Below are 22,302 nucleotides of genomic sequence, written 5' to 3'. Positions count from 1 at the left end.
TTTGGTTCGCTTAAAAATTAAAATAGACTTTGCTTCATAACCAAAAGCCTCTGGAGATAATTTTAACTTTGGGCGATGATGTAAAATGAGTGACATCAAATTAGCTGTCCATTATACACCTCACCCGATTTTCCTTTCCATTTGAAGTTAAAGTTAAATTTACCCCCTATAGAACTGGAAAAGAACATATATACAAAACACTCAGGCCTAGAAATTCACTTGGGCGCGGGCAGCTCGCTCGCGCCCAAAAGTTAGCGCTGGGCGGGGAGGCATTAGCGCACGCCGTATATTCGTCTTCTGCGCCCCAATTCGGAAGCGGGCGCTATACCAGGGTGTGCCCGCCTCCGTTTGGGGCGCTGCAACTGAATATCGGCGCGCTAGTTGCCGCAGCGCCACCCGATGCGGTGCGGCAGGCTGCGGTACTGCAGGCCTCCTCCTTCTCTTAAGGGGGAGGTGCCTGCAACGGCCGGAGCCCCGATCGCGAGTGCCGGCAAAAGAGCCCAGCACAACGGAGAAGTGCCGGGCTCCACGGAAACCAGCCGGCAATGCCGCGGGGGGGGGTGGAGGAGGCCGGGGAAGGAGGTGCGGGCAGGCGGCCGCCGAAAAAGCGGTCGGCCGCACCTTCAGCTTTAAAGCGCCCTACTATGGCAGCAGGACGGCCCTGTTTTCTGTTCGCGCCCGCTTCGGAGGAGGCGGGCGCAAATAAATATGGGGATCGGCGCGGTTTCGGGCCACCGCGCACACTGATGACGTCATCGGTCCCGGCGCAGCGCTAACGGCTACCGCCGCCAATACCGCTGCACTCAATTTCCGCGCTACCACCCCGCCGGCGCAAAAGACCTCTTTAGGCGCTAAGTGGGCGCAAGGCCCACTGAATTTCTAGGCCTCAATGTGTGATGTGCATTTTTTAGTCATAATAGTCTAGCAATTCTGTGGCTATTCTGTAGCAAAATCTGTTTATTATAAAGCCATTTGAAATGAAAATTGAAGTACCCTCAGAGGTTCGGTTGGTATATTAGCTGTCCAATATGGAACTGGGCCATGCGGGCCAGGAGCATCCAGCTTCAATCACTAGTTTGTGCTGAGATAGATTAACTTTGGGCAGTGATTCGTTTGTTCTAGAACTCAATGTGATTTTTTTATGTTTTAAACTTTAGGGCCTAGAAATTCAGTATAGCCACTTTTGGGGTGGTAAAGTCGGGCGGCCGCTAAAGTTTGCGCCCGGCGCAAAGTCGAGCCCCCTTCGCCGATATTCAGTTGCATCGCCCTAAGATGATCCTGATCCTCCTCCTGATCCTCCTCCTTTAATTTGCGCTCCCCGTGGCCCGCATCGGCTGAGCAACGTTCCACTCAACAGTCGTTAGGGCCGCCCGGCGCACAATGGAGCGGCGCGAGTGAAGTTCCGGTTCCGGGCGCACAAAGGGCGTTGCATGACGAAATGACGTCATGATCTCTGCGCGCGCAATGACTTTGCGCCAGCGCTAAATGTCTACTGAAGTTGGGGCGAGGCGCAGATCGCACTGCGCCCAGGCGCTAAGCGCCTAGCGCTCAAGATCTACTCCTCCTAAGGCGCTAACGGCTGGCGCAGCCAACTGAATTTCTAGGCCTATAAGTTTACAATCTGGTGGTGTAAACAAATTCCATCAGATATGACACATATGAAGTTTACATGCAATGACATACTATGGCCCTGAAATTCTGCTGGGATTCTCCCAGTCTCGCATCATAACTTTCGCAGGTGATCAATGGAACCCCCAAACAAACAGTGTAAACAGCTGAAAATGGCTGTTTCCATCATTTCTCTAGGGAATATATAGTGGGAGACTGGGACAACCCCTTCAGAATTTTAAAGCCTATATTTTGTACACCAGAAATAAACTAATTTATAATGCAATAAATACTCCCCTGGTCACTATTTGCACAACATCCTAAGTGTATCCACTTTGGCAGGAAAAATAAAAAAGCAAATTATTATTTAAATGGGATTACAAAATGCTACAGTTCAGAGGAACCTGGGGGTCCTTGTGCATGAAACACAAAAAGTTAGCATGCAGGTACAGCAAGTAATCAAAAAGGCAAATGGAATGTTGGCCTTTATTGCAAGGGGGTTGGAGTATAAAAGCAGGGAAGTCCTGCTACATCTGTACAGGGTATTGGTGAGACCACACCTTGAATACTGCGTACAGTTTTGGTCTCCTTATTTAAGGAGGGATATACAGTACTTGCATTGGAGGCAGTTCAGAGACGATTCACTAGGTTAATTCCAGAAATGAGGGGGTTGACTTATGAAGAAAGGTTGAGCGGGTTGGGCCTATACTCATTGGAATTTAGAAGAATAAGAGGTGATCTTATTGAAACATATAAGATACTGAGGGGGCTCGACAAGGTAGATGCAGAGAGGATGTTTCCCCTCGTGGGGAAATCTAGAACTCGGGGGCATCGTTTCAGAATAAAGGGTCGCCCTTTTAGAACTGAGATGAAGAGAAATTTCTTCTCTGAGGGCCATAAATCTGTGGAATTCTCTGCCCGAGAGAGCTGTGGAGGCTGGGTCATTAAATACATTTAAGGTAGAGATAGACAGATTTTTGCAAGATAAGGGAGTGAAGGGTTATGGGGAGCGGGCAGGGAAATGGCTTTGAGCCCAAGATCAGCCATGGTCTTATTGAATGGCGGAGCAGGCACAAGGGGCCAAGTGGCCTATTCCTGCTCCTATTTCTTATGTTCTTATGTATCTACTAAGATTTTCTCCAATCACTATTTTCAGAGAGATTGTGAACAATAATTTTGCCAGATATGCCAAGCAGAGGAAATCAGCAAACCTGCACTTATGTAGCATCTATAATATAGAGTTTTGCAGACCAGCAGAGATTACTGCCTGGAGACGATGAAAGCATGGATGAGAGTATCAGCAGCAGTGGGGTGAAGTAGGGATGGAAGAGGGTGATGTTACAGAGTGGAATTAGATAATCTTGTTCACGGATAGGATATGAGATTTGAAGCTCAGTTCAGGGCCAAACTGGACACTGAAGTCGCATACCGACAGGATCAGCCTGAGTAACCAGCGAGATAGTCAGCGTGAGTGATGTATAGGAGCACATCATATTCCAAAGAGGTGTTTGTTTTTTTTTAAAAAGTGAGTGTGTATATCCCTCTATTTTTCAGGTTATTTTAATTACCCCTTTTTTCCAGTTCTCCCTGCTTATGCACCAAAAGTGCCTAAGAGGATGATGATCATGTGTCTTGCTCCTAGGCCTCTACCCAGTGCCAATCTGTGCCAGCCACCAAAAGGTGCACAAGAGTGACCTAGTGATAATGCTCTCTCCAATTTTCCCTTCCATCTATGAACAGGTGCCTGGGTGCTGGTTACCTCTTACACCAGCACCGCCAAGGGTAGAAACTAAGGGGGCGATTTTGCCAGCCCTGGGGAGGCGGGACTGCTGGGAAAATGGCAGAATTAGGGGGCGGATGCCCAACCTGCCTCCATGCCATCTTGCCAGGTAGCCATCCCACGTCAGGTCCCGTCTCCTTGGAGATGGGAAGGGATTAAAGTCTATTAACTGTTTGTTAACAGGCAGAAAATAGGATTATCCCCTTTTTGCCTTCACAAGTACGGGCTTCCAGAAGGCTCCGAAACCTGCCAGATCAGTGAGGCGAGTAGTGGGTCTGCGGGGGTCGTGGGGGTGCAAAAGTGTGCTGTGAAGGTAAGTGATGGGTGCAAGAGTGTAGAGTTGAGTATCTGAGGTAAGTGCAAAATGTTAGTAAAAGTGTACTTACCTTTGTTTCTTCTTGCAGGCTTCAGTCGGTGTGTATGCGGAGAGTCTCGGACCTCCGTGTTGGGGATGACAGATGGCCGTTGCATTCTCAGATGCAACAACCATCTAATTTCTGTAAAAGAAAGTTTGACGAGGTCTTGCATTCAAGACCTCATCAAACTACAGAGAATGTCAGTGTTTGACAGCTTCACAGAGCTGTCAAACAATGACACTTCATCTGTCAAAAATGTTTGACAGATGAAACGTCATATATTTACGTTCTCTCCAACCAGCTTTCCCTTAATTGGCCTGCTGGGCGGGCTTAACAAGGTCAATCAAGGGAAAATAGCGTGGGTTGGCCAGAAGTTGATGGAGGTGGGACTGAAACCTGACAAGTGGGAGTCCCGCCTCCAAAAGCTCCCCATTGAGAACATCACCCCCTAAGTTTCATGTACATTGAAGCTCCAATTTCCAGGTGTTAACATATTGCAGAAACAATTTTCTTTGTACTCCACCATCGCTCCAAGATATTGGCACCCTTTATATGCCCTCTGCCCAATAACTATCAATACAGTAGAATAACAAACATTTGGATGCAAGTTTAAGGTTGAATTTCAATGCCCCAATTCTGATGATAGTCATAAACATATCAAAACCCATCACTGGAATTATAGTCTTGTATCTCACTGCCACCCATCTATTATCCTGTAAGTACACACAAGCACAATTTAATCTTGTGTGTTTTTCCTAACAATTCCTACATTTAAGTTCATTAAAACTGTTTTAATAAAGCAGAACTGGCTATGTACCTTTCCCTTTGTCTTCTGCAGTTCAGTGGTGGAAACCATGGTGCTAACTTCTTGGTTATTGATCACAGCACAGAGTGCAGCCTGAGGTACACAAGGCAACAGTGATTAAAGCACACAGCACCCATACATTAGGAATTCTTAAACATGATAAACTTTTAATAAGCAGCTTACTTTCTTTTTCTAATTTTATTCTCAATCCAAGGCTCCCGAATCCCAAAACTATGACACTGAAAGTGGAGATGTGATTTCCAGACTACACAATGTAGTGCCTCGAAGCCCACACTTGCAAGGTCTTTAAGTGTAAACTCTAGAGAGATCTTAATACAGATTGGTCAAAAGTAATGTAATGATCTATTAAAAAGAAATAAGTGCATCTCACCTGAGTACAATGAGGAACAAAGCCATAGATGAGCAATCTTGAACTGCTGAATACAGAGTGAATCTGCGCAGGGGCTTGGACAGGGTCTGGAGCATTGAACACCTGCCACTTAACAGAAATTGAACTGCAGCCTGGTTGAGTCACTCGATCCACCTGAGCTAAAACCTATCAGGAAGAGATAAACTATGAGGTTAAACCTTCACTAAAATTACGATTCAGCCAGGATAATGAAGGTGTGCATTCATTTAGAGTAAACTGAAAGTGATCAGTTCTCTTTCTCCTTTATGTATTAACTTGAAGGGGAAGAAAAATCTGGGGAAAGGATTGTTCAAGTTACTCTCACTTTTTAGAGAAGGAAAACAATTCACATAATAAATTTCTGACTTTTTAAAAAACGTCAATTTCTTTCAGGTGTGAAGAGTCTCAAGTACTCTGGGGATGGAGATTTCCTGGCCTGCAGTATGGTTTCCCAAGGTCAACAGCTTCACAGTGGGTCTCAGACAGGTGGGAAGTCATGTTCCCTGCCATTTATGACAGAAATTTATGATCAGTATTATTTTCTTTGATAAAAAGTACGGGTACATGGAACAAAAGGTTCTCCTCCTAGACTTTCTTTCCCCTTTAACAACTGTGCATGAACTAAGCACACATTATACAGTAACAGCAGCATTACGTCTGCATAGTCCTATTAGCTTATAGCTGGAGAAAATTACTACATTTTACCTTCTCCTGCAGGTACAAACCTAGATTTTACACTCTTGGTTGCAAGTTGTAGCAGCAAAGAATCAAACTTCTGTGAATAGAAGTCCTACCCCACCAGAATTCTGCTCACTTTATGCCCGGCATATTTTCCAGTAAACGGGACCAATGATGGTGTCTGTCCTGAACACCACTTCCTACGGTTCTGGTGTGTAGGATGTTAGATGTTAATCATGCCCACATGAAGTATGTGTGCAGGGTTGCTTGGTGGCAGTAAATATACTGGAGTTCATTGAAATGACAAAGTAATATTAAGGCAAGTGTAATTCATTTTTTTTCTGCTGACACATAGGTTCTCATGAGCTTTTGTGCCAATTGTTGGCATTATCTTTCTGTCCTCAGCACAGTTACTGCCATTAATTGGTTTCCAAATATGAATCCCTCTATCTGATGTGTTTGGAAGGAAAGAACAACAAAGGGATATTCAGGCAGGGCAGGCCAGTATGAGAAATACTCTACTCATCTGTCAGTGTCCATGCACCTGCATCTGCAGACACAGCTGAAAATACCTCACCTTGGTAAATGATTAGTGCAGATCTAGGCTCTTGTTCACAAAGGAAGCTGGAGCAACAGACCCAATTGCCTCATTTAGATAACCATAATCTTGGATACTGGAAGTACCTAATCACAGTATGTCATAATTTCAGTGGCACTGCATGACCAGTCTTCATATGCGAGTCTAACAATGAGTGCTGGCAGTCTATTCTATTGGAGTTTTTTTTAAAATTTGTTTATGGGATGTGGGCGTCGCTGGCAAGGCCAGCATTTATTGTCCATCCCTAATTGCCCTCGAGAAGGTGGTGGTGAGCCGCCTTCTTGAACCACTGCAGTCTGTGTGGTGAAGGTACTCCCACAGTGCTGTTAGGTAGGGAGTTCCAGGATTTTGACCCAGCGACGATGAAGGATCGGCGATATGCTTCTAAGTCAGGATGGTTAGTGATTTGGAGGGGAACTTGGAGGTGGTGATGTTCCCATGCGCCTGCTGCCCTTGTCCTTCTAGGTGGAAGAGGTCGCAGGTTTGGGAGGTGCTGCTGAAGAAGCCTTGGCAAGTTGCTGCAGTGCATCTTGTAGATGGTACACACTGCAGCCACGGTACGCCGGTGGTGGAGGGAGTGAATGTTTAAAGTGGTGGATGGGGTGCCAATCAAGCGGGCTGCTTTGCCCTGGATGGTGTCGAGCTTCTTGAGTGTTGTTGGAGCTGCACTCATCCAGGCAAGTGGAGAGTATTCCATCACACTCCTTACTTGTGCCCTGTAGATGGTGGAAAGGCTTTGGGGAGTCAGGAGGTGAGACACTTGCCACAGAATACCTAGCCTCTCACCTGCTCTTGTTGCCACAGTATTTGTGTGGCTGGTCCAGTTAAGTTTCTGGTCAATGGTGACCCCCAGGATGTAGATGGTGGGGGATTCGGCAAGGGTAATGCCATTGAATGTCATGGGGAGGTGGTTAGACTCTCGCTTGTTGGAGATAGTCATTGGGGAGTTAGGGAGAATTATCACACCTGGGCCTGATCCTGTCCTCACCTGACATTAATTATGTACATATCTCAGCAGAAATCACTGAGCATGAATACTGACTGATTTTTTCCCCTTTTTTATATATTGATATTGAAGTAGTGTCTTATAGTCACTCCAATAATTGAACCTGGTCTGTATGGTTCAATACCACATATGCCATATCCTTAGGTTTTAGAAATACATTTCATTAAGCTTTTCATCCATCATTTTAATTCATCATCCTAATGAGCACCTTTCGTACTCCAAAAATATTTTTTTTTAAACAGAAATAAAAAGATACTATAGACCATCCTTAAAGCAAAAAAAAACCTACCTTTGCTTTCCAGCTGAATCTGGTATTCTTATCAAAAACCTCATGTGCTCCTCCCCCATATTGTGCCAAGACTCTAAGCATATGTCGATTTGCTGTCGATCTAATTGAAAATACATTAATTAAATGTTCCACAAGTCATAATGCTGTGATGTATGCTATGTGTGTCATGTATTTCAGCCCATTGCAAACATTTACCACATGGAGAAATCTGAAGACACTAACCATGATTAAACAGAGAAATATTGAACAATTGGACTGTGTAGGGGGTTGAGAAGGAAGGAAGAAGGCAAGAGGCTTTGATATTATCTCTCTTGCTACTGAAATTCAAACCAGTCAGAAATAGAGGGAGCAGAAATGACTAAGGATTTACATTAATCTGTGGGGTTTCACTAGTCAGAAATGGAGATTGTAGCTCTGCCATGGAATTGCTGATTATGCATTTCATGGCCACAATGTCCTATATGAGCAGTTCCTAACCTCAGCAATCCCATCAGAGAAACAAGCCAAATGAAGACCAGACACTTCAGAAGGAAACTGGAATGGGTGTGGGGGGTGCTGGGGTGGGGGGGGGGGGGGAGGGAGTTACTGAACTGCTCCCAAACTTCTGTCCAATAAAGCAGATGGATATAAAAAATGAGGCAGTAGAAATCCAAAGATAGCTTGGACAAAGATGCAGTTTCAAAGTCATAGACAGACTGTAGTTATAGGGGATTCCTTGCTCAGAAAAATGGATGACCAATTGTGTCGCAAAGACAATACCTACAGGATGGCAAATTGTCTACCTGGAGCTAGCAGAGGACATATTGAGGAAAGGATAGAAGGGATACTGAAAATATACCTAGTGGTTAATGACATAAGGAAAAATAATAGAGGACATAAAAACCTGACATGAGGATTGCCTCCAAAGGGTGCAAGGCTATGTTCTCTGGTATACTGCCACTGAATTGGGAAAGGAGCAGAATTTATCGAGGAAATCCAAGATATAATTGAACGGCTGGCATCAGTGTAAAGAGAACAATGTAATATTCCTAAATAAATGGGGATATTTTCAAAACAAAAAGGTGATCCTAAATGGCGTGCTGCTAGACAGAGTGCTAAATTGGGAATTTGGAGAGAGAGTGGAAATTGGAGCAGCGGGGGAAGGAGGAGAGAGCGAGAGGAGAGACCGGAGATAAAGGTACGCCCGAGAGCCCGGAGGGAGTGCGAGCATCAGGGAGCGAGGTAAGTGACATCAGCACAAGGGAAGGAGCTGAAGAGAAAAAAAACAAATTGGTGAGTAGCTGGTGATTGTTCTTTTTTAAGTCTTGAGTTTATTTCTGTTAAGTTAATTAATAATCTATTAAGTAGAGGCATGGCAGGGCACCCGAGTCCCATGGAATACACATCTTGTGCCATGTGGGAACTTCAGGACGCTTCCCGTGTCCTGGACAACCACGTGTTCAGTAAGTGTCGTCAGCTGGAGGAGCTCAAGCTCCAGGTTTTGGAGCTTGAGCAGCAGCTGGCATCACTGTGGTGCATCCGTGAGGCTGAGAGCTACGTGGATAGCACGTTTCAGGAGGTGGTCACCCCTCAGCATAAGGGTGTGCAGGCAGAGAGAAATGGGTGACTGCCAGACAGACAAGGAGGACCAGACAGGTAGTGCAGAAGTCCCCTGAGTGCATCTCACTCTCCAATCAGTATGGTGAGGGTGATGGTTCCTCTGGGGAGTACAGCCAGAGCCAAGTCCACGGCACCACGGGTGGCTCAGCTGTATGGAGGGTGGGGGGGGGGAAAAGAGAGAGAGAGAAGGAAGATCGCAAAAGCAATAGTGGTAGGGGATTCGATAGTTAGGGAAACAGACAAGCGTTTCTATGGCTGCAGACGTGATTCCAGGATGGTATGTTGCCTCCCCAGTGCCAGAGTCATGGATGTCACTGAGTGACTGCAGAACATTCTAAGGGGGGAGGGTGAGCAGCCAGAGGTCGTGGTCCATATCACTACCAATGACATAGGTAGAAAGAGGGATGAGGTCCTGCAGGCAGATTTTAGGGAGCTAGGAAAGAGATTAAAAAGCAGGACCTCAAAAGGTAGTAATCTCTGGATTACTCCTGGTGCCACGAGCTAGTGAGTATAGAAATAGGAGGATAGAGCAGATGAATGAATGGCTGGAGAGATGGTGCAGGAAGGAGGGCTTCAGATTCCTGGGACATTGGGACCGGTTCTGGGGGAGGTGGGACCTGTACAGGCTGGACTGGTTGCACCTCAACAGAGCTGGAGCCAATGTCCTCGCGGGGGGCCGGGGGTTTGCTAGTGCTGTTGGGGAGGGTTTAAACTAATTTGGCAGGGGGTTGGGCATCAGGATGTAGCATTAGAAAGGAGAAAAAGTGCACAAAGGATTGGGAGAGACAGATAGCACTAGAGCAAGAAATAGTAAGGTATTAGGTGGGTTCGGACTAAGAGAGACCACAAGACGGTCTAAGATAGATTTACAGTGCATATGTGTAAACGCACGAAGCGTGGTAAATAAGGTTGGTGAGCACTATCCCCATATCCGTTTATTCCCTTAATATCCAAAAATCTATCGCTCTCTGTCTTGAATATACTCAACGGCTGAGCCTCCACAGCCCTCTGGGGTAGAGAATTACAAGGATTCACCACCCTCTGAGTGAAGAGATTTCTCCTCATCTCAGTCCTAAATGGCTGACCCCTCATTCTGAGACTGTGACCCCTGGTTCTAGTTTGGTTAGGTTTAAGAAACAATAGAGGTGCCATTACACTACTAGGTGTATTCTATAGACCCCAAGTGGGAAGGATATAGAGGAGCAAATTTGCATAGAAATTACAGAGAGGTGCAAGAACTATAGAGTAGTGATAATGGGAGACTTCAATTATCCTAATATATACTGGGATAGTAATAGTGTAAAGGACAGAGAGGGGGAAGAATTTCTGAAGTGTGTTCAGGAGAACTTTCTTGATCAGTATGTTTCTGGCCTAACAAGGAAGGAGGCATTGCTGGATCTGGTTCTGGGGAATGAGGTATGTCAAGTGGAGCAAATGTCAGTAGGGGAATATTTAGGGAACAGTGATCATAGTATCATAAGGTTTAGATTATCTATGGAAAAGGACAGGGCGCAATCTGGAGTAAAAATATGTAATTGGAGGAAGGGAACTTTCAGTGAGTTGAGAATGGATCTGGCCCAGGTAAATTGGAATCAAAGATTGGCAGGCAAAACTGTAATCGAACAATGGGCTGCCTTTAAAGGGGGATGGTTTGAGTACAGTCGAGGTACATTCCCACGAGAGGGAAAGGTAGGGCAACTAAAGCCAGAGCTCCCTGGATGACGAAAGAGATAGAGTGTAAGATGAAGCAGAAAAAGAGAGCGTATGACAGATGTCAGGTTGAGAATACAAGTGAGAATCAGGCTAAATATAGAAAGTACAGAGGAGAAGTGAAAAAGAAAATAAAAGGGGCAAAGAGAAAGTATGAGAATAGTTGGCAGCTAACATAAAAGGGAATCCAAGTCTTCTATAGGCATATAAATAATAAACGGGTAGTAAGAGATGAGGTGGGGCCGATTAGGGACCAAAAAGGAGGTCTATGTATGGAGGAAGAGGGCATGGCTGAGGTACTAAATAAGTACTTTGCATCTGTCTTCACCAAGGAAGAAGATGCTGCCAAAGTCATAGTGAAAGAGGAGGTAGTTGAGATACTGGATGGGATAAAAATTGATAAAGAGGTACTAGAAAGGCTGGCTGTACTTAAAGTATACAAGTCACCAGGACCGGATTAGATGCATCCTAGGATGCTGAGGGAAGTTAAGGAGGAAACTGCGGAGGTACTGGCCATAATTTTCCAATCCTCCTTAGATATGGGAGTGGTGCCAGAGGACTGGAGAATTGCAAATGTTATATCTTTGTTCAAAAAAGGGTGTAAGGATTAACCCAGCAACTACAGGTAGTGGGGAAGCTTTTGGAAACAATAATCAGGAACAAAGTTAACAGTCACTTGGACAAGTGTGGATTATTAAGGAAAGCCAGCACAGATTTGTTAAAGGCATATTGTGTTTAACTAACTGGATAGAGTTTTTTGATGAGGTAACAGAGAGGGTTGATGAGGACAATGCGGTTGGCGTGGTGTACATGGACTTCCAAAAGGCATTTGATAAAGTGCCACATAATGCAGCACGGTGGCATAGTGGTTAGCACTGTTGCCTCACAGCGCCAGGGACCCGGGTTCGAATCCGGCCTCGGGTGACTGTCTGTGTGGAGTTTGCACATTCTCCCCGTGTTTGCGTGGGTTTTCTCCGGGTGCTCCGGTTTCCTCCCACAGTCCAAAGATGTGCGGGTTAGGATGATTGGCTATGATAAATTGACCCTTAGTGTTAGGGGGATTAAATACGTGGGGTTACAGGGATAGGGTGGGATATGTGTTGGTGTAGGGGTATGGGGATCGGGTGGGATATGTGTCGGTGCAGGCTCGATGGGCCGAAATGGCCTCTATCTGCACTGTGGGGTTTCTGTGATTCTGTGATAATAGACTTGCCAGTAAAGTTGAAACCTATTGAATAAAAGGGACTGTGGCAGCATGGATGCAAAATTGGCTAAGTGACAGGAAACAGAGAGTAGTGGTGAACAGTTGTTTTTCGGACTGGAGGAAGATATACAGTGGTATTCCCCAGGGGTTGGTACTAGGACCACTGCTTTTCTTGACATATATATTAATGACGTAGACTTGGGTGTACAGGGCACAATTTCAAAATTTGCAAATGACACAAAACTTGGAAGTACAGTGAACAGTGAGGAGGATAGTGATAGACTTCAAGAAGACAGACAGGCTGGTGGAATGGGCGGACACGTGGCAGATGAAATTTAACGCAGAAAAGTGCGAAGTGATACATTTTGGTAGGAAGAACAAGGAGAGGCAATATAAATTAAAGGGTACAATCCTAAAGGGTGTGCATGAACCAAGAGACCTGAGGGTATATGTGCGCAAATCGTTGAAGGTGGCAGGGCAGGTTGAGAAATCGGTTAAAAAAAGCATACGGGATCCTGGGCTTCATAAATAAAGGACACAGATTTAAGGTGATTGGCAAAAGAACCAAAGGCGACGCGTGGTAAAACTTTTTTTTTTTTTACGCAGTGAGTGGTTATGATCTGGAATGCACTGCCTGAAAGGGTGGGGGAGCCAGTTTCAATCGGTGACTTTCAAAAGGGAATTGGAAAGGGCAGGGGAGTAGGATTAGCTGAAGAGAGCTGGCATGGGCTCGATGGGCCGAATGGCCTTCTGTGCTGTAACCATTCTATGATTCTATCTAGTACTGGAGAGGCAGGTTCTACCTAAACCAAGTAAAGACAAAGAGACTTGTGAGTGACATTACGGCAGCAATCAAGAATCATTTAAACTAAATAGCTGAGGTGGGGAGGAGAGGGCAGGGAAGAAATGGGATCCCAGACGAGACTGAACGTAATCAGCAGATGGATATGGACACAGTATCAGAGGCACATACATAAACCAGAGACCAGGAAAAGGCAGATACTGGGGATCATGAAAGGAGGAAATGCTGGTAATACCCAGCAGGTCAGGCAGCATCTGTGGAGAAAGAAATACAGTTAACGTTTCAGGTCAATGATCTTTCATTAGAACTGGAAAATGTTACAGATGTAACAGGTTTTAAGCAAGTACAGAGGCATGGAAAGGGGGATGGGAGGAAATAACAAAAGGGACGGTCTGTGATAGGGCGGAAGGCAGGAGAGATTAAATGACAAAAGGGGTGGTAATGGTACAATTAAAGAAAGAAAAGATGGGTCTAGAGGAGGTGTAAATGGGAATAGCAGAATCATTAACAGCTGCCTTCCAAAAAAATGGGGGCAGAGGTTATGAACTGAAATTGTTGAACTCAATGCTGAGTCAGGAAGGCTGTAAAGTGCCTAATCGAATGAGAGGAGCTGTATCTTAAGCTTACGTAGAGCTTCATTGGAACAGTGAAGGAGGCCGAGGACAGAGAGATCAGAGTGGGAGTGGTTCGGAAAATGAAAGCAACCGGAAGCTCGGGGTCACGCTTGCGGACGGAATGGAGGTGTTCAGCAAAGCGGTCACCCAACCTGCGTTTGATCTCCCCAATGTAGAGGAGACAACGTAGTGAACAGCTAATACAGTATACTAAATTGAAAGAAGTACAAGTAAATTACCGTTTCACCTGGAAGGAGTGTTTGGGGCCCTGGACGGTGGAAAGGGAGGAGGTTAAAGGATAGGTATTGCCATCTCCTGCGCTTGCACAGGAAGGTGCCGTGGCTATTTGGGGTGATTGAGGAGTGGACCAGGTGTCGCGGAGGGAACGGTCCCTTCGGAATGCTGAAAGGAGACTTCCAGCATCCACAATATTTTGCTTTTGTATTACTGGCAAATGTAATGCATGATTGCTTCATGGCCCAGTGTGTTAGAGAATCCATGAAAGGTGGTGCTCATCTCAACCTGGCATTCATAAATCATCCAGACAAAGTACAGAAAACTGAAATTGTAGCACCTCTGCAAGGGACAGCGACCACAGAATGATGAAGCTTAACATGATCTGGATTCAAAAATACCAAAAACTAGGAGCCAACTTTAAAAGGAATAATTTCAAGAAATAAAGGGACAATTTAGGCAAATTGATTGAGGAGGGTTGTTCATCAACACTTCAGTAAATGACAAGTGGAACATCTTTACAAACATAATGCTGAGCATGCAGAATAAATAAGTACCTAAAATCAGAAAACTCAGATTAAATAGGCATGGCGCTAAATGAAAAAGATCGACTCCAACTGGATTAATAAATAAATCCAAACCAAAATAAAGAGATCTCTACAAATCATGTATAGAGAAATAAGATGGTGTTCGGTGGAATGAATACAAGAGCATGCAAAAACATGTTAAAAAGCTGATCAGAAGGGCAAAGAGACATAAAAAAGCATATACAGGAAACTTTGTGCTATCCGGAGGTGAGCTATCCGGCAATCTGGAGCCACCGGCAAAAATCAGCAGCTGTTTTTTATTCTTTTTGGTTTTTTTGTTGCTTTGTTTGAACAGTCAAGCTGTGCAAGGTCTGTAGCTATAGCAACAGCTTCAGCTACAGAGCTTTAGGGCCACACCCAAGTGTTTAGAAGCTGTTGCTAAGCAACAGTGTTTGTTGTCAAATACGGAGATAAGAATCTCCGTATCGCTCAACATTAACTCTGGAGAGTACGGCAGTTTTGAGGCAACGGCAGCAGCTCGGTCCCGTGGGTGCCGGATAGCACAAAGTTTCTTGTATGTAGATAAAGTATAACAGCAAGAATTTTTTTTCAATTATTTTCATTGTAAAAAAAGCAGATAACTGTAAAGTACTGCACACTGGAGGGGAAATTCTTAGTAATCTTAAAGATCAAAATGAGTGACTAATGCACAGCAGCAATCAACAAAGCAAACAGAATGTTGTATTATACTGATTTAGCTATATAGTTCAAGTCAGAGGAATTGATGATAAAACTGGTCAGACTACACCAGGAGTGCAGTGTCCTCTTCTGGTCACTGAGACACCAGGGAGACATTCCAAGCATTGGCGGCAGTGCAGAGATGAGCCACAAGGCTGACCCCCTCTCTTAAAAGGTCTCAGTTAGGAGGAAAGACTAGAGCAACTTGGGTTCTTTAGCCTTGAAAGAAGATGTCCAAGAGATGATTTCAGACATATACAAATTGTAAACTATATGGAATTGGTAAATCTTGAAAATTAAATTAAACTGCGAGAATAAAACAAGGCATCACCGATTTAAACTAGTAAAAGAAAAATTTAGGACTGATATCGGGAAGTTCTTCTTGAAGAAGAGATCAATACGTGGAATAGATGCCCAGAAAGAGTATTGGAAACAAAGATCCTGTAATAATTTAAAAACCATTGGATGCTGCAATGAGGGTGTTATAAATCTCATCATTCATCAAGAAACTACTCATGAAATAACGCTGGACGGCCAGCTGGTGGCGCCGTCCAAGGAGTATAAATACTCGGGCGTCGGCCCCAGCTTGCTAGGGATATTTTGTAAGACAAGGAACTAGTGAAGTACAACTAGACCTCCATGTTCTGAAACAAGTTGATTAAAGCCTTGCTTTATACTCAAACCAAGTGCGTAGTGAGTTTTATTACGTCAGAGGGGACTTTAGGGTCTTTCTGGATGGATGAGTTAGGATGGGCTGAATAGCCTCCCTTATCTATAATTATCTTATGATCTATTTGTGACCAACATAAGATTGGCATTTGAATAGGTCTCTGCACATTCTTTAATATAGGGTATGGTATGCAGGGAGTACACAAAAGAAAGAAAATAGAAAACAAAAACACCGATAAATACACCAGTTGTAAGTGCACCCAAGTGGTCACAGCCCATGCATGAACCAAATTTGGGTTGGTTTCAAATATCTGAATCCTAGGTTGGAAGTCACAGAGGGTCAGGTAGCTTAAACTAAAGATTGTAGCTAAGGATTGCGAGGATAACAGCCTGATACTTACAGTCATACCTATCTAACGATCACATTGACAAAGAATGCATTTTAATGCATCAAATTACATTTTTTAGAATTATAAAAAAAACTTTACAAATAAGAACAAAAAGTCCTTCTACAGTAGGAATATCTGTAAACTCAAGGGGAGGGTGTTCTCCCTGATTTAGTCCCTCTCCACTTCTTTAGGATCCCCATTTGCCACTCATTGTTGTAATGATGGACTGATAACCTGTTCCACATGGAGCTGCCTCTCTCTCTTCATATGTTTGGGCAATGCCTAGCATCCACTTGGCACATCCTCATAATGCCACCCGAGATCCATAACACAAAACATCATTTTTTATGGGAACACTGGAGGTCATGAGCTACCAGGTGCAAACTGGACAAAATACTTCAAGTGAAACAGCTTCTATTCATTTGTAACTATCTGCTTCTTATCATCAAGACTTACCCAACACTGCAAGTAAATATCCTGGTGTGTTTGACATTCTGGTGTACTATCTTCAGTGTAAGAGCCTCATTTTGAATGTGTCCATCGGAAATCAAAAGTACATTGCGTATCCTTTTGGATGGGGCAAGCAAGTTCAGACCCAGTAATGGTCTCCAAAAATCTGTGTTTCCCATTGGCTTCTGTACAGACTTTGACAGAACATGAAAATTAAATCAATATTGGTTAACTACAGCAGTATTTGGACAATTGTTTGTTCCAAGTTGCATGCCTTTACGTCTAGATTGTAAATCAAGCTCATGGTAGATAGCTAGTGGAAAGTAACTCCTCACAAATTCCTATGTTCTGATGAGATAATCTGACAGTAGCAAACAATATGTCAGAGAAACTTTTCCAAATTCAAATGGTTATTGTGCACATTCCAACACTAACACCACTTTGTACTGATGTCTGCAGCAGCTGAATAGGCAGATTTTATTTTGGAGTATAGATTCTCAAGCCAATTAAAGCAGCCTGTTACCACCTTATTCTCTAATCAGTCCTACATTTCATAGAATCAAAGAATGGTACAGCACAGAAGGAGGCCATCATGCCTGTGCTGGCTCTTTGGTAGAGCTATCCAATTAATCAAACTCCCATGCTTTTTCCCCATAACACTGTATTTTTTTTCCTTCAAGTATTTATCCAATTCCCTTTTGAATATTACTATTGAATCTGCTTCCACCACCCTTTTCAGGCAGTGCATTCCAGATCACAATAACTCACTGTGTAAAAAAAATGTTTCCTCATGTCGCCTCTGGTTCTTTTGCCAATCACCTTAAATCTATGTCCTCTGGTTACTGACCCTTTTGCCACTAGAAACAGTTTCTCCTTATTTACTCTATCAAAACCATTCATGATTTTGAACACCTCCATCAAACCTCCTCTTCACCTTCTCTGCTCTATGGAGAACAACCTCAGCTTCTCCAGTCTCTCTACATAACTGAAGTCCCTCATCCCTGGTACTATTCTAGTCAATCTGTTCTGCACCCTCTCCAAGGCCTTGGCATCCTTCCTAAAAAGTGATGCCCAGAATCGAACATAATACTCCAGCTGTTTTATAAAGGTTTAGCATAAGTTCCTTGCTTTTGTACTCTATTCCTCTATTAATAAAGCCAAGGATCCCATATGCTTTTTTAACAGCCTTCTCAACTTGTCCTGCCACCTTCAAAGATTTGTGTACATACATCCCCAGGTCTCTCTGTTACTGCACACCCATTAAAATTGTACCATTTAGGTTATATTGCCTCTCCCCATTCTTCCTACCAAAATGTATCACTTCACACTTCTCTGCATTAAATTTCATCTGCCATGTGTTTGCCCATTTCACCAATATGTCTATGCCCTCCTGAAATCTCAATGTTTACTACATTTCTGAGTTTTGTGTCATCTGCAAACTTATGCTCTGTATACCAAAGTCATTAATGTATACCAAAAAGAGCAGTGGTCCTAATACCGACCCCTGGTGGACACCACTGTATACCTCCTTCCAGTCTGAAAAACAACTGTTCATCACTACTCTCTGCTTTCTGTCCCTTAGCCAACTTTGTATCCATGCTGCCACTGTCCCTTTAATCCCATGGGCTTTAACTTTGCTAACAAGTCTTTTATGTGGTACTTTATCAAACATCTTTTGACAGTCCATTAACACAACATTAACCGCACTACCCTCCTCATCCCGCTCTGTTACTTCATCAAAGACTCAATCAAGTTAAATAAAGTTTGCCTTTAACAAATCTGTGCTGACTTTCATTTAACAGTCCATACTTTTCTAAATGCCAATTAATTTTGTCCTGGGTTATTGTCTCAATTATTATTCCCCACCACTGACGGTATGCTGACTGGCCTGTAGTTGCTGATTTTATCCCGCTCCCCTTTTTTAAACAGGGTGTAACATTTGCAATCCTCCAGTTCTCTGGCACCACCCCTATATCCAAGGAGGATTGGAAGATAGTGGCCAGAGCCTCTGCAATTTCCACCCTTACTTCCCTCGGTAACCTCGGAGACATCCCATCTGGATTGGGTGACTTTTCTACTTTGAGGACTGCCAACCTTTTAAGTACCTTCTCTTTATCTATTTTTATCCTATCCAATATTGCTACTGCCTCCTCCTTTACTGCTACATTGGTAGTATCCTCTTCTCTAATGAAGATAGATGCAAAGGACTCATTTATTACCTCAGCCATGCCCTCTGCCTTCAAAAGAATATCTGCTTTTTGTTCCCTAATTGGCCCCCTTTGACTATCCTTTTACTATTTATATGTTTATAAAAGACTTTTGAGTTCCCTTTTATGTTAGCCGCTAATCTATTCTCATACTCTCTCTTTTCCCCTCTTATTCCCTTTTTTAGATCTCCTTTGTACTTTCTATATTCAGCTCGATTCTCTACTATATTATGAACTTTGCATTTGTCATACGCCTCCTTTTAGTGCCTCATTTTAACCTCTATATTTTTAGTCATTCAGGGAGCTCTAGCTTTGGATGCCCAACCTTTCCCTCTCATGGGAATGTGTCTACTCTGTACCCGAACCATCTCCTTTTTGAAGGCCTCCCATTGTTCAATTACTGTTTTGCCTACCAATTTTTGATTCCAATCCACCTGAGCCAGATCCCTTTTCAACTCACTGAAATTAGCCCTCCTCTAGTTAAGTATTTTTATGGTTGATTGTTCTTTTTCCTTTTCCAAAACTATTCTAATCTTGATGATATTATGACACAGTTCCCCAAATACTCTCCCACTGAAACATGTTCCACTTGCCCCACTTCATTCCCCAGAACTAGATCCGGCACTGCTTCCTTCCTCGTTGGGCTGGAAATACACTCAGCAAGAAATTTCTCCTGTATATATTTCAGGAATTCCTCCCCCTCTTTGCCCTTTCCACTGTTACTATTCCAGGATAATTAAAGTCCCCCATTATCACTACTCTATAGTTCTTGCATCTTTCTGTAATTTGCCTGCAAATTTGCTCCTCTATCTCCTTCCCACTATTTGGGAAATAGATTCTGTCTTTGACCCCTCAACTACATTATCCCTCTCCAGTGGTAGAATAGTTTATTTGATCAATACTACCACCCGCCCCTCCTTTTTTCCCTTCCCTAGCTTTCCTGAATACCTGGTAACCAGGAATATTAAGTTCCCAATCCTCACCTACATTGAGTCAGGTCTCTGTTATTGCCACTATATCATAGTTCCATGTGGTGACTTGTGCCTGCAACTCACCAACCTTATTTATCACGCTATGTGCATTTATGCACTCCAACCCATCTTAGACTGCCTCGCATTTGCCCACCGTCTGATCCCTCCTATTTCTAAATTATCTCTCCCAATCCTCTGTGCACCTTGTTTCTCCTCGCTCATGTTTCATCCTGCCCAGCCCCCTGACAAATTAGTTTAAACCCTCCCCCACAGCACTAGTTAACTTCCCACGAGGACATTGGTCCCAGCTCTGTTGAGGTGTAACTTGTCCACTTTGAACAGGTCCCTCCTGCCCCAGAGCTGGTCCCAATGCCCCAGGAATCAAAAGTCCTCCCTCCAGCACCATTTCTCCAGCCATACGTTAACCTGTCTTATCCTACTATTCCTATACTCACTGGCGTGTGACATTGGGAGTAATCCAGAGATTGCTACCTTTGAAGACCTGGGGGGAAAAATTCGGTATTGCCCATTTCGGGGCGCTAATATCGGCTGGACGCAAAGTTTAGCGCCCGGTGCTAATTATCGCCTCTGACTGCAAAATTCGCCTCTATCGCCCCTGGAGGTGATTTGAGCGCCAAATCAGTTGCTACACATCTCTCTTAAGGCGCAAACAGCAGGGAGCGAGGCGCTATCTCAGAACGCTACCAAAGCTCAGGCGATGCCAATTACCATGGAAGCCAGGCAGACTGGCGCCGTCCAGTTCTTAAAGGGGAGGGGCCATCTTGCTGGCCAGCCACTCCCTGCTCATTGCAGCCTTGAATCTCGGCCTGGAGAGGCCTCAAAAGCAATTGTGTTGGAAGCACTAATGGATAGGCCTAGGGAAAGAGCTTGGCGTTTAGGAACCTCAAAAGTGGTGCTGAGGGCCAAAACTCCTTAGGACAGCATTAAAACCAAATATTTTGCCGACAAGAAAAGGCAGGAAGCGCTCGCCTTTAAATAGCGCTCCCCAAGTCCCTTCCCGACTTGAAAACGTTCCCCTCTACTTGTCGTTCTTAGCAGCAAGCGCTAAGGCAGGGGGCGCGACTCAATATCCGGTCTGGGGCGCTACCAGGGCGTTGCACACTTGACTGATGTCATGATCTGCGGGCGCAGGAGATCATGGCGGTAGTGTTTAGCGCCGCCGCAAAACGACTGACCAATTTTGCGAGCAGCGCTAAAATCGCCGTGCTCGGACGCCAAGTTCCTAGCGCCCCCCGAGGCGCGAACGGGAGGCGCTAACCAACTGAATTTTTCCCCCTGCTCTTTAATTTCCTCCCAAGCAGCAAAAACTCTGACTGCAGGACCTCAACCCTTTTCCTTCCTATGTCATTGGTTCTCACATGGACCATGACTTCTGGCGGTTCCCCTTCCCCGCCTCAAAATGTTCAGCACACTCTCAGTAATGTCCTTTACCCTGACACCAAGGAGGCAAGACACCATGTGGGACTCACGTCGGCGGTTGCAAAAATGCCAATCTATGCCCCTGACTATCGAATCCCGCGACCTCTTCCACCTAGAAGGACAAGGGCAGCAGATGCATGGGAACACCACCGCCTCCAAGTCACACACCATCATCCTGACTTAAAAGTATATCTCCGATCCTTCATCGTCGCTGGGTCAAAATCCTGGAACTCCCTACCTAACAGCACTGTGGGAGTACCATCACCACACGGACTGCAGCGGTTCAAGGCAGCAGCTCACCACCACCTTCTCAAGCGCAATTAGGGATGGGCAATAAATGCTGGCCTTGCCAGTGACGCCCACATCCCATAAACGAATTAAAAAAAAACCCTTCCACTTCATCCAGCCTTATTGTTAAGAATTCTCCTGAATCAATAGAGATAAAAGGAAAAACTTAAGGCTTGAAATAAAAGCAGAAAATGCTGGAAATGTACAGTAGGTTGATCAGCATCTGACAGTTGAAAGTTGATGTTTCAGGTGTGACCGTTCACCAGAATACTCTTAAACCAATATCTACTATATCTAGAATTTCCTCCCATTGGTAATTTTAGCTGAAAAGTTGGTGTCAGGATAAACTGGAAAATCTTGTTTTGTATTCAGGTCAACATTTTTCTAAAATTATTGGGGGGAGAAATTGGGCTCTGTCGCACCCATTTTAAGGCACTACGCAGCCTCCTAACCCTTGAAAATACTGGATGCCATCTTGGTAAAGGGGTTTGCGTGTGTGCACCTAATGACCGTCGGCAGCATGCAGAGCAGGCAAATTATGACATCAATCAGTGTGCAACACGGATTTGACGCCAGCGCTGCCATTTTTTAACTCCATGCTCCAGCCTACACCCTGTCTAACCTCGCACAGCTGAACATGTGTTAAAACAAAAGAAGGATCCTTCACCAGCGCTACTTAAAGAGATCATGAACTACTTACAGGTTAGTTGCTGGATTATTTCTTCTGGCTGCTGGTGCAATTGTATGCATTTTTGGAGCTTTCCTATACTTCGTAAAGTTTGAACAGTTTACAGGGAGTGGTCTGGTTGGTGATGAAGTACTTTTTTGTTGATTTAAAAACTTGTGCTGAAACATGTTGCTTCCAGACATGGGTGGCCTGGTAGGGCTTCCTGTGGGAATTGAGCATAACTGGGAGAATGGAGAGAAGCCA

At 44.3% G+C, this 22,302-nt stretch overlaps 1 protein-coding gene across 4 annotated transcripts in view; it reads right to left on the bottom strand.

Annotated features, from left to right (window-relative positions):
* The window catches only part of parp4 (poly (ADP-ribose) polymerase family, member 4), a 201,007-nt gene that overhangs the window by 39,214 nt on the left and 139,491 nt on the right, over positions 1–22,302 (bottom strand). For all 4 annotated transcript variants that reach the window (XM_085999130.1, XM_085999129.1, XM_085999131.1 and 1 more), the window contains 4 exons: positions 16,472–16,659; positions 7,530–7,629; positions 4,946–5,105; positions 4,562–4,647 (listed from right to left, as the gene is read on the bottom strand). In XM_085999130.1, coding sequence (XP_085855256.1) covers positions 4,562–4,647; positions 4,946–5,105; positions 7,530–7,629; positions 16,472–16,659 — 534 coding nt within the window. The remainder of the gene's footprint in view (positions 1–4,561; positions 4,648–4,945; positions 5,106–7,529; positions 7,630–16,471; positions 16,660–22,302) is intronic.

The sequence above is a fragment of the Somniosus microcephalus genome, chromosome 10 (assembly GCF_052327205.1).
Source record: "Somniosus microcephalus isolate GS21.2 chromosome 10, FLI_Smic_1.0, whole genome shotgun sequence".
NCBI lineage: Eukaryota > Metazoa > Chordata > Chondrichthyes > Squaliformes > Somniosidae > Somniosus > Somniosus microcephalus.
Note: the sequence above shows the minus strand (reverse complement) of the source record. Positions and strands in the feature narration are given on the sequence as shown.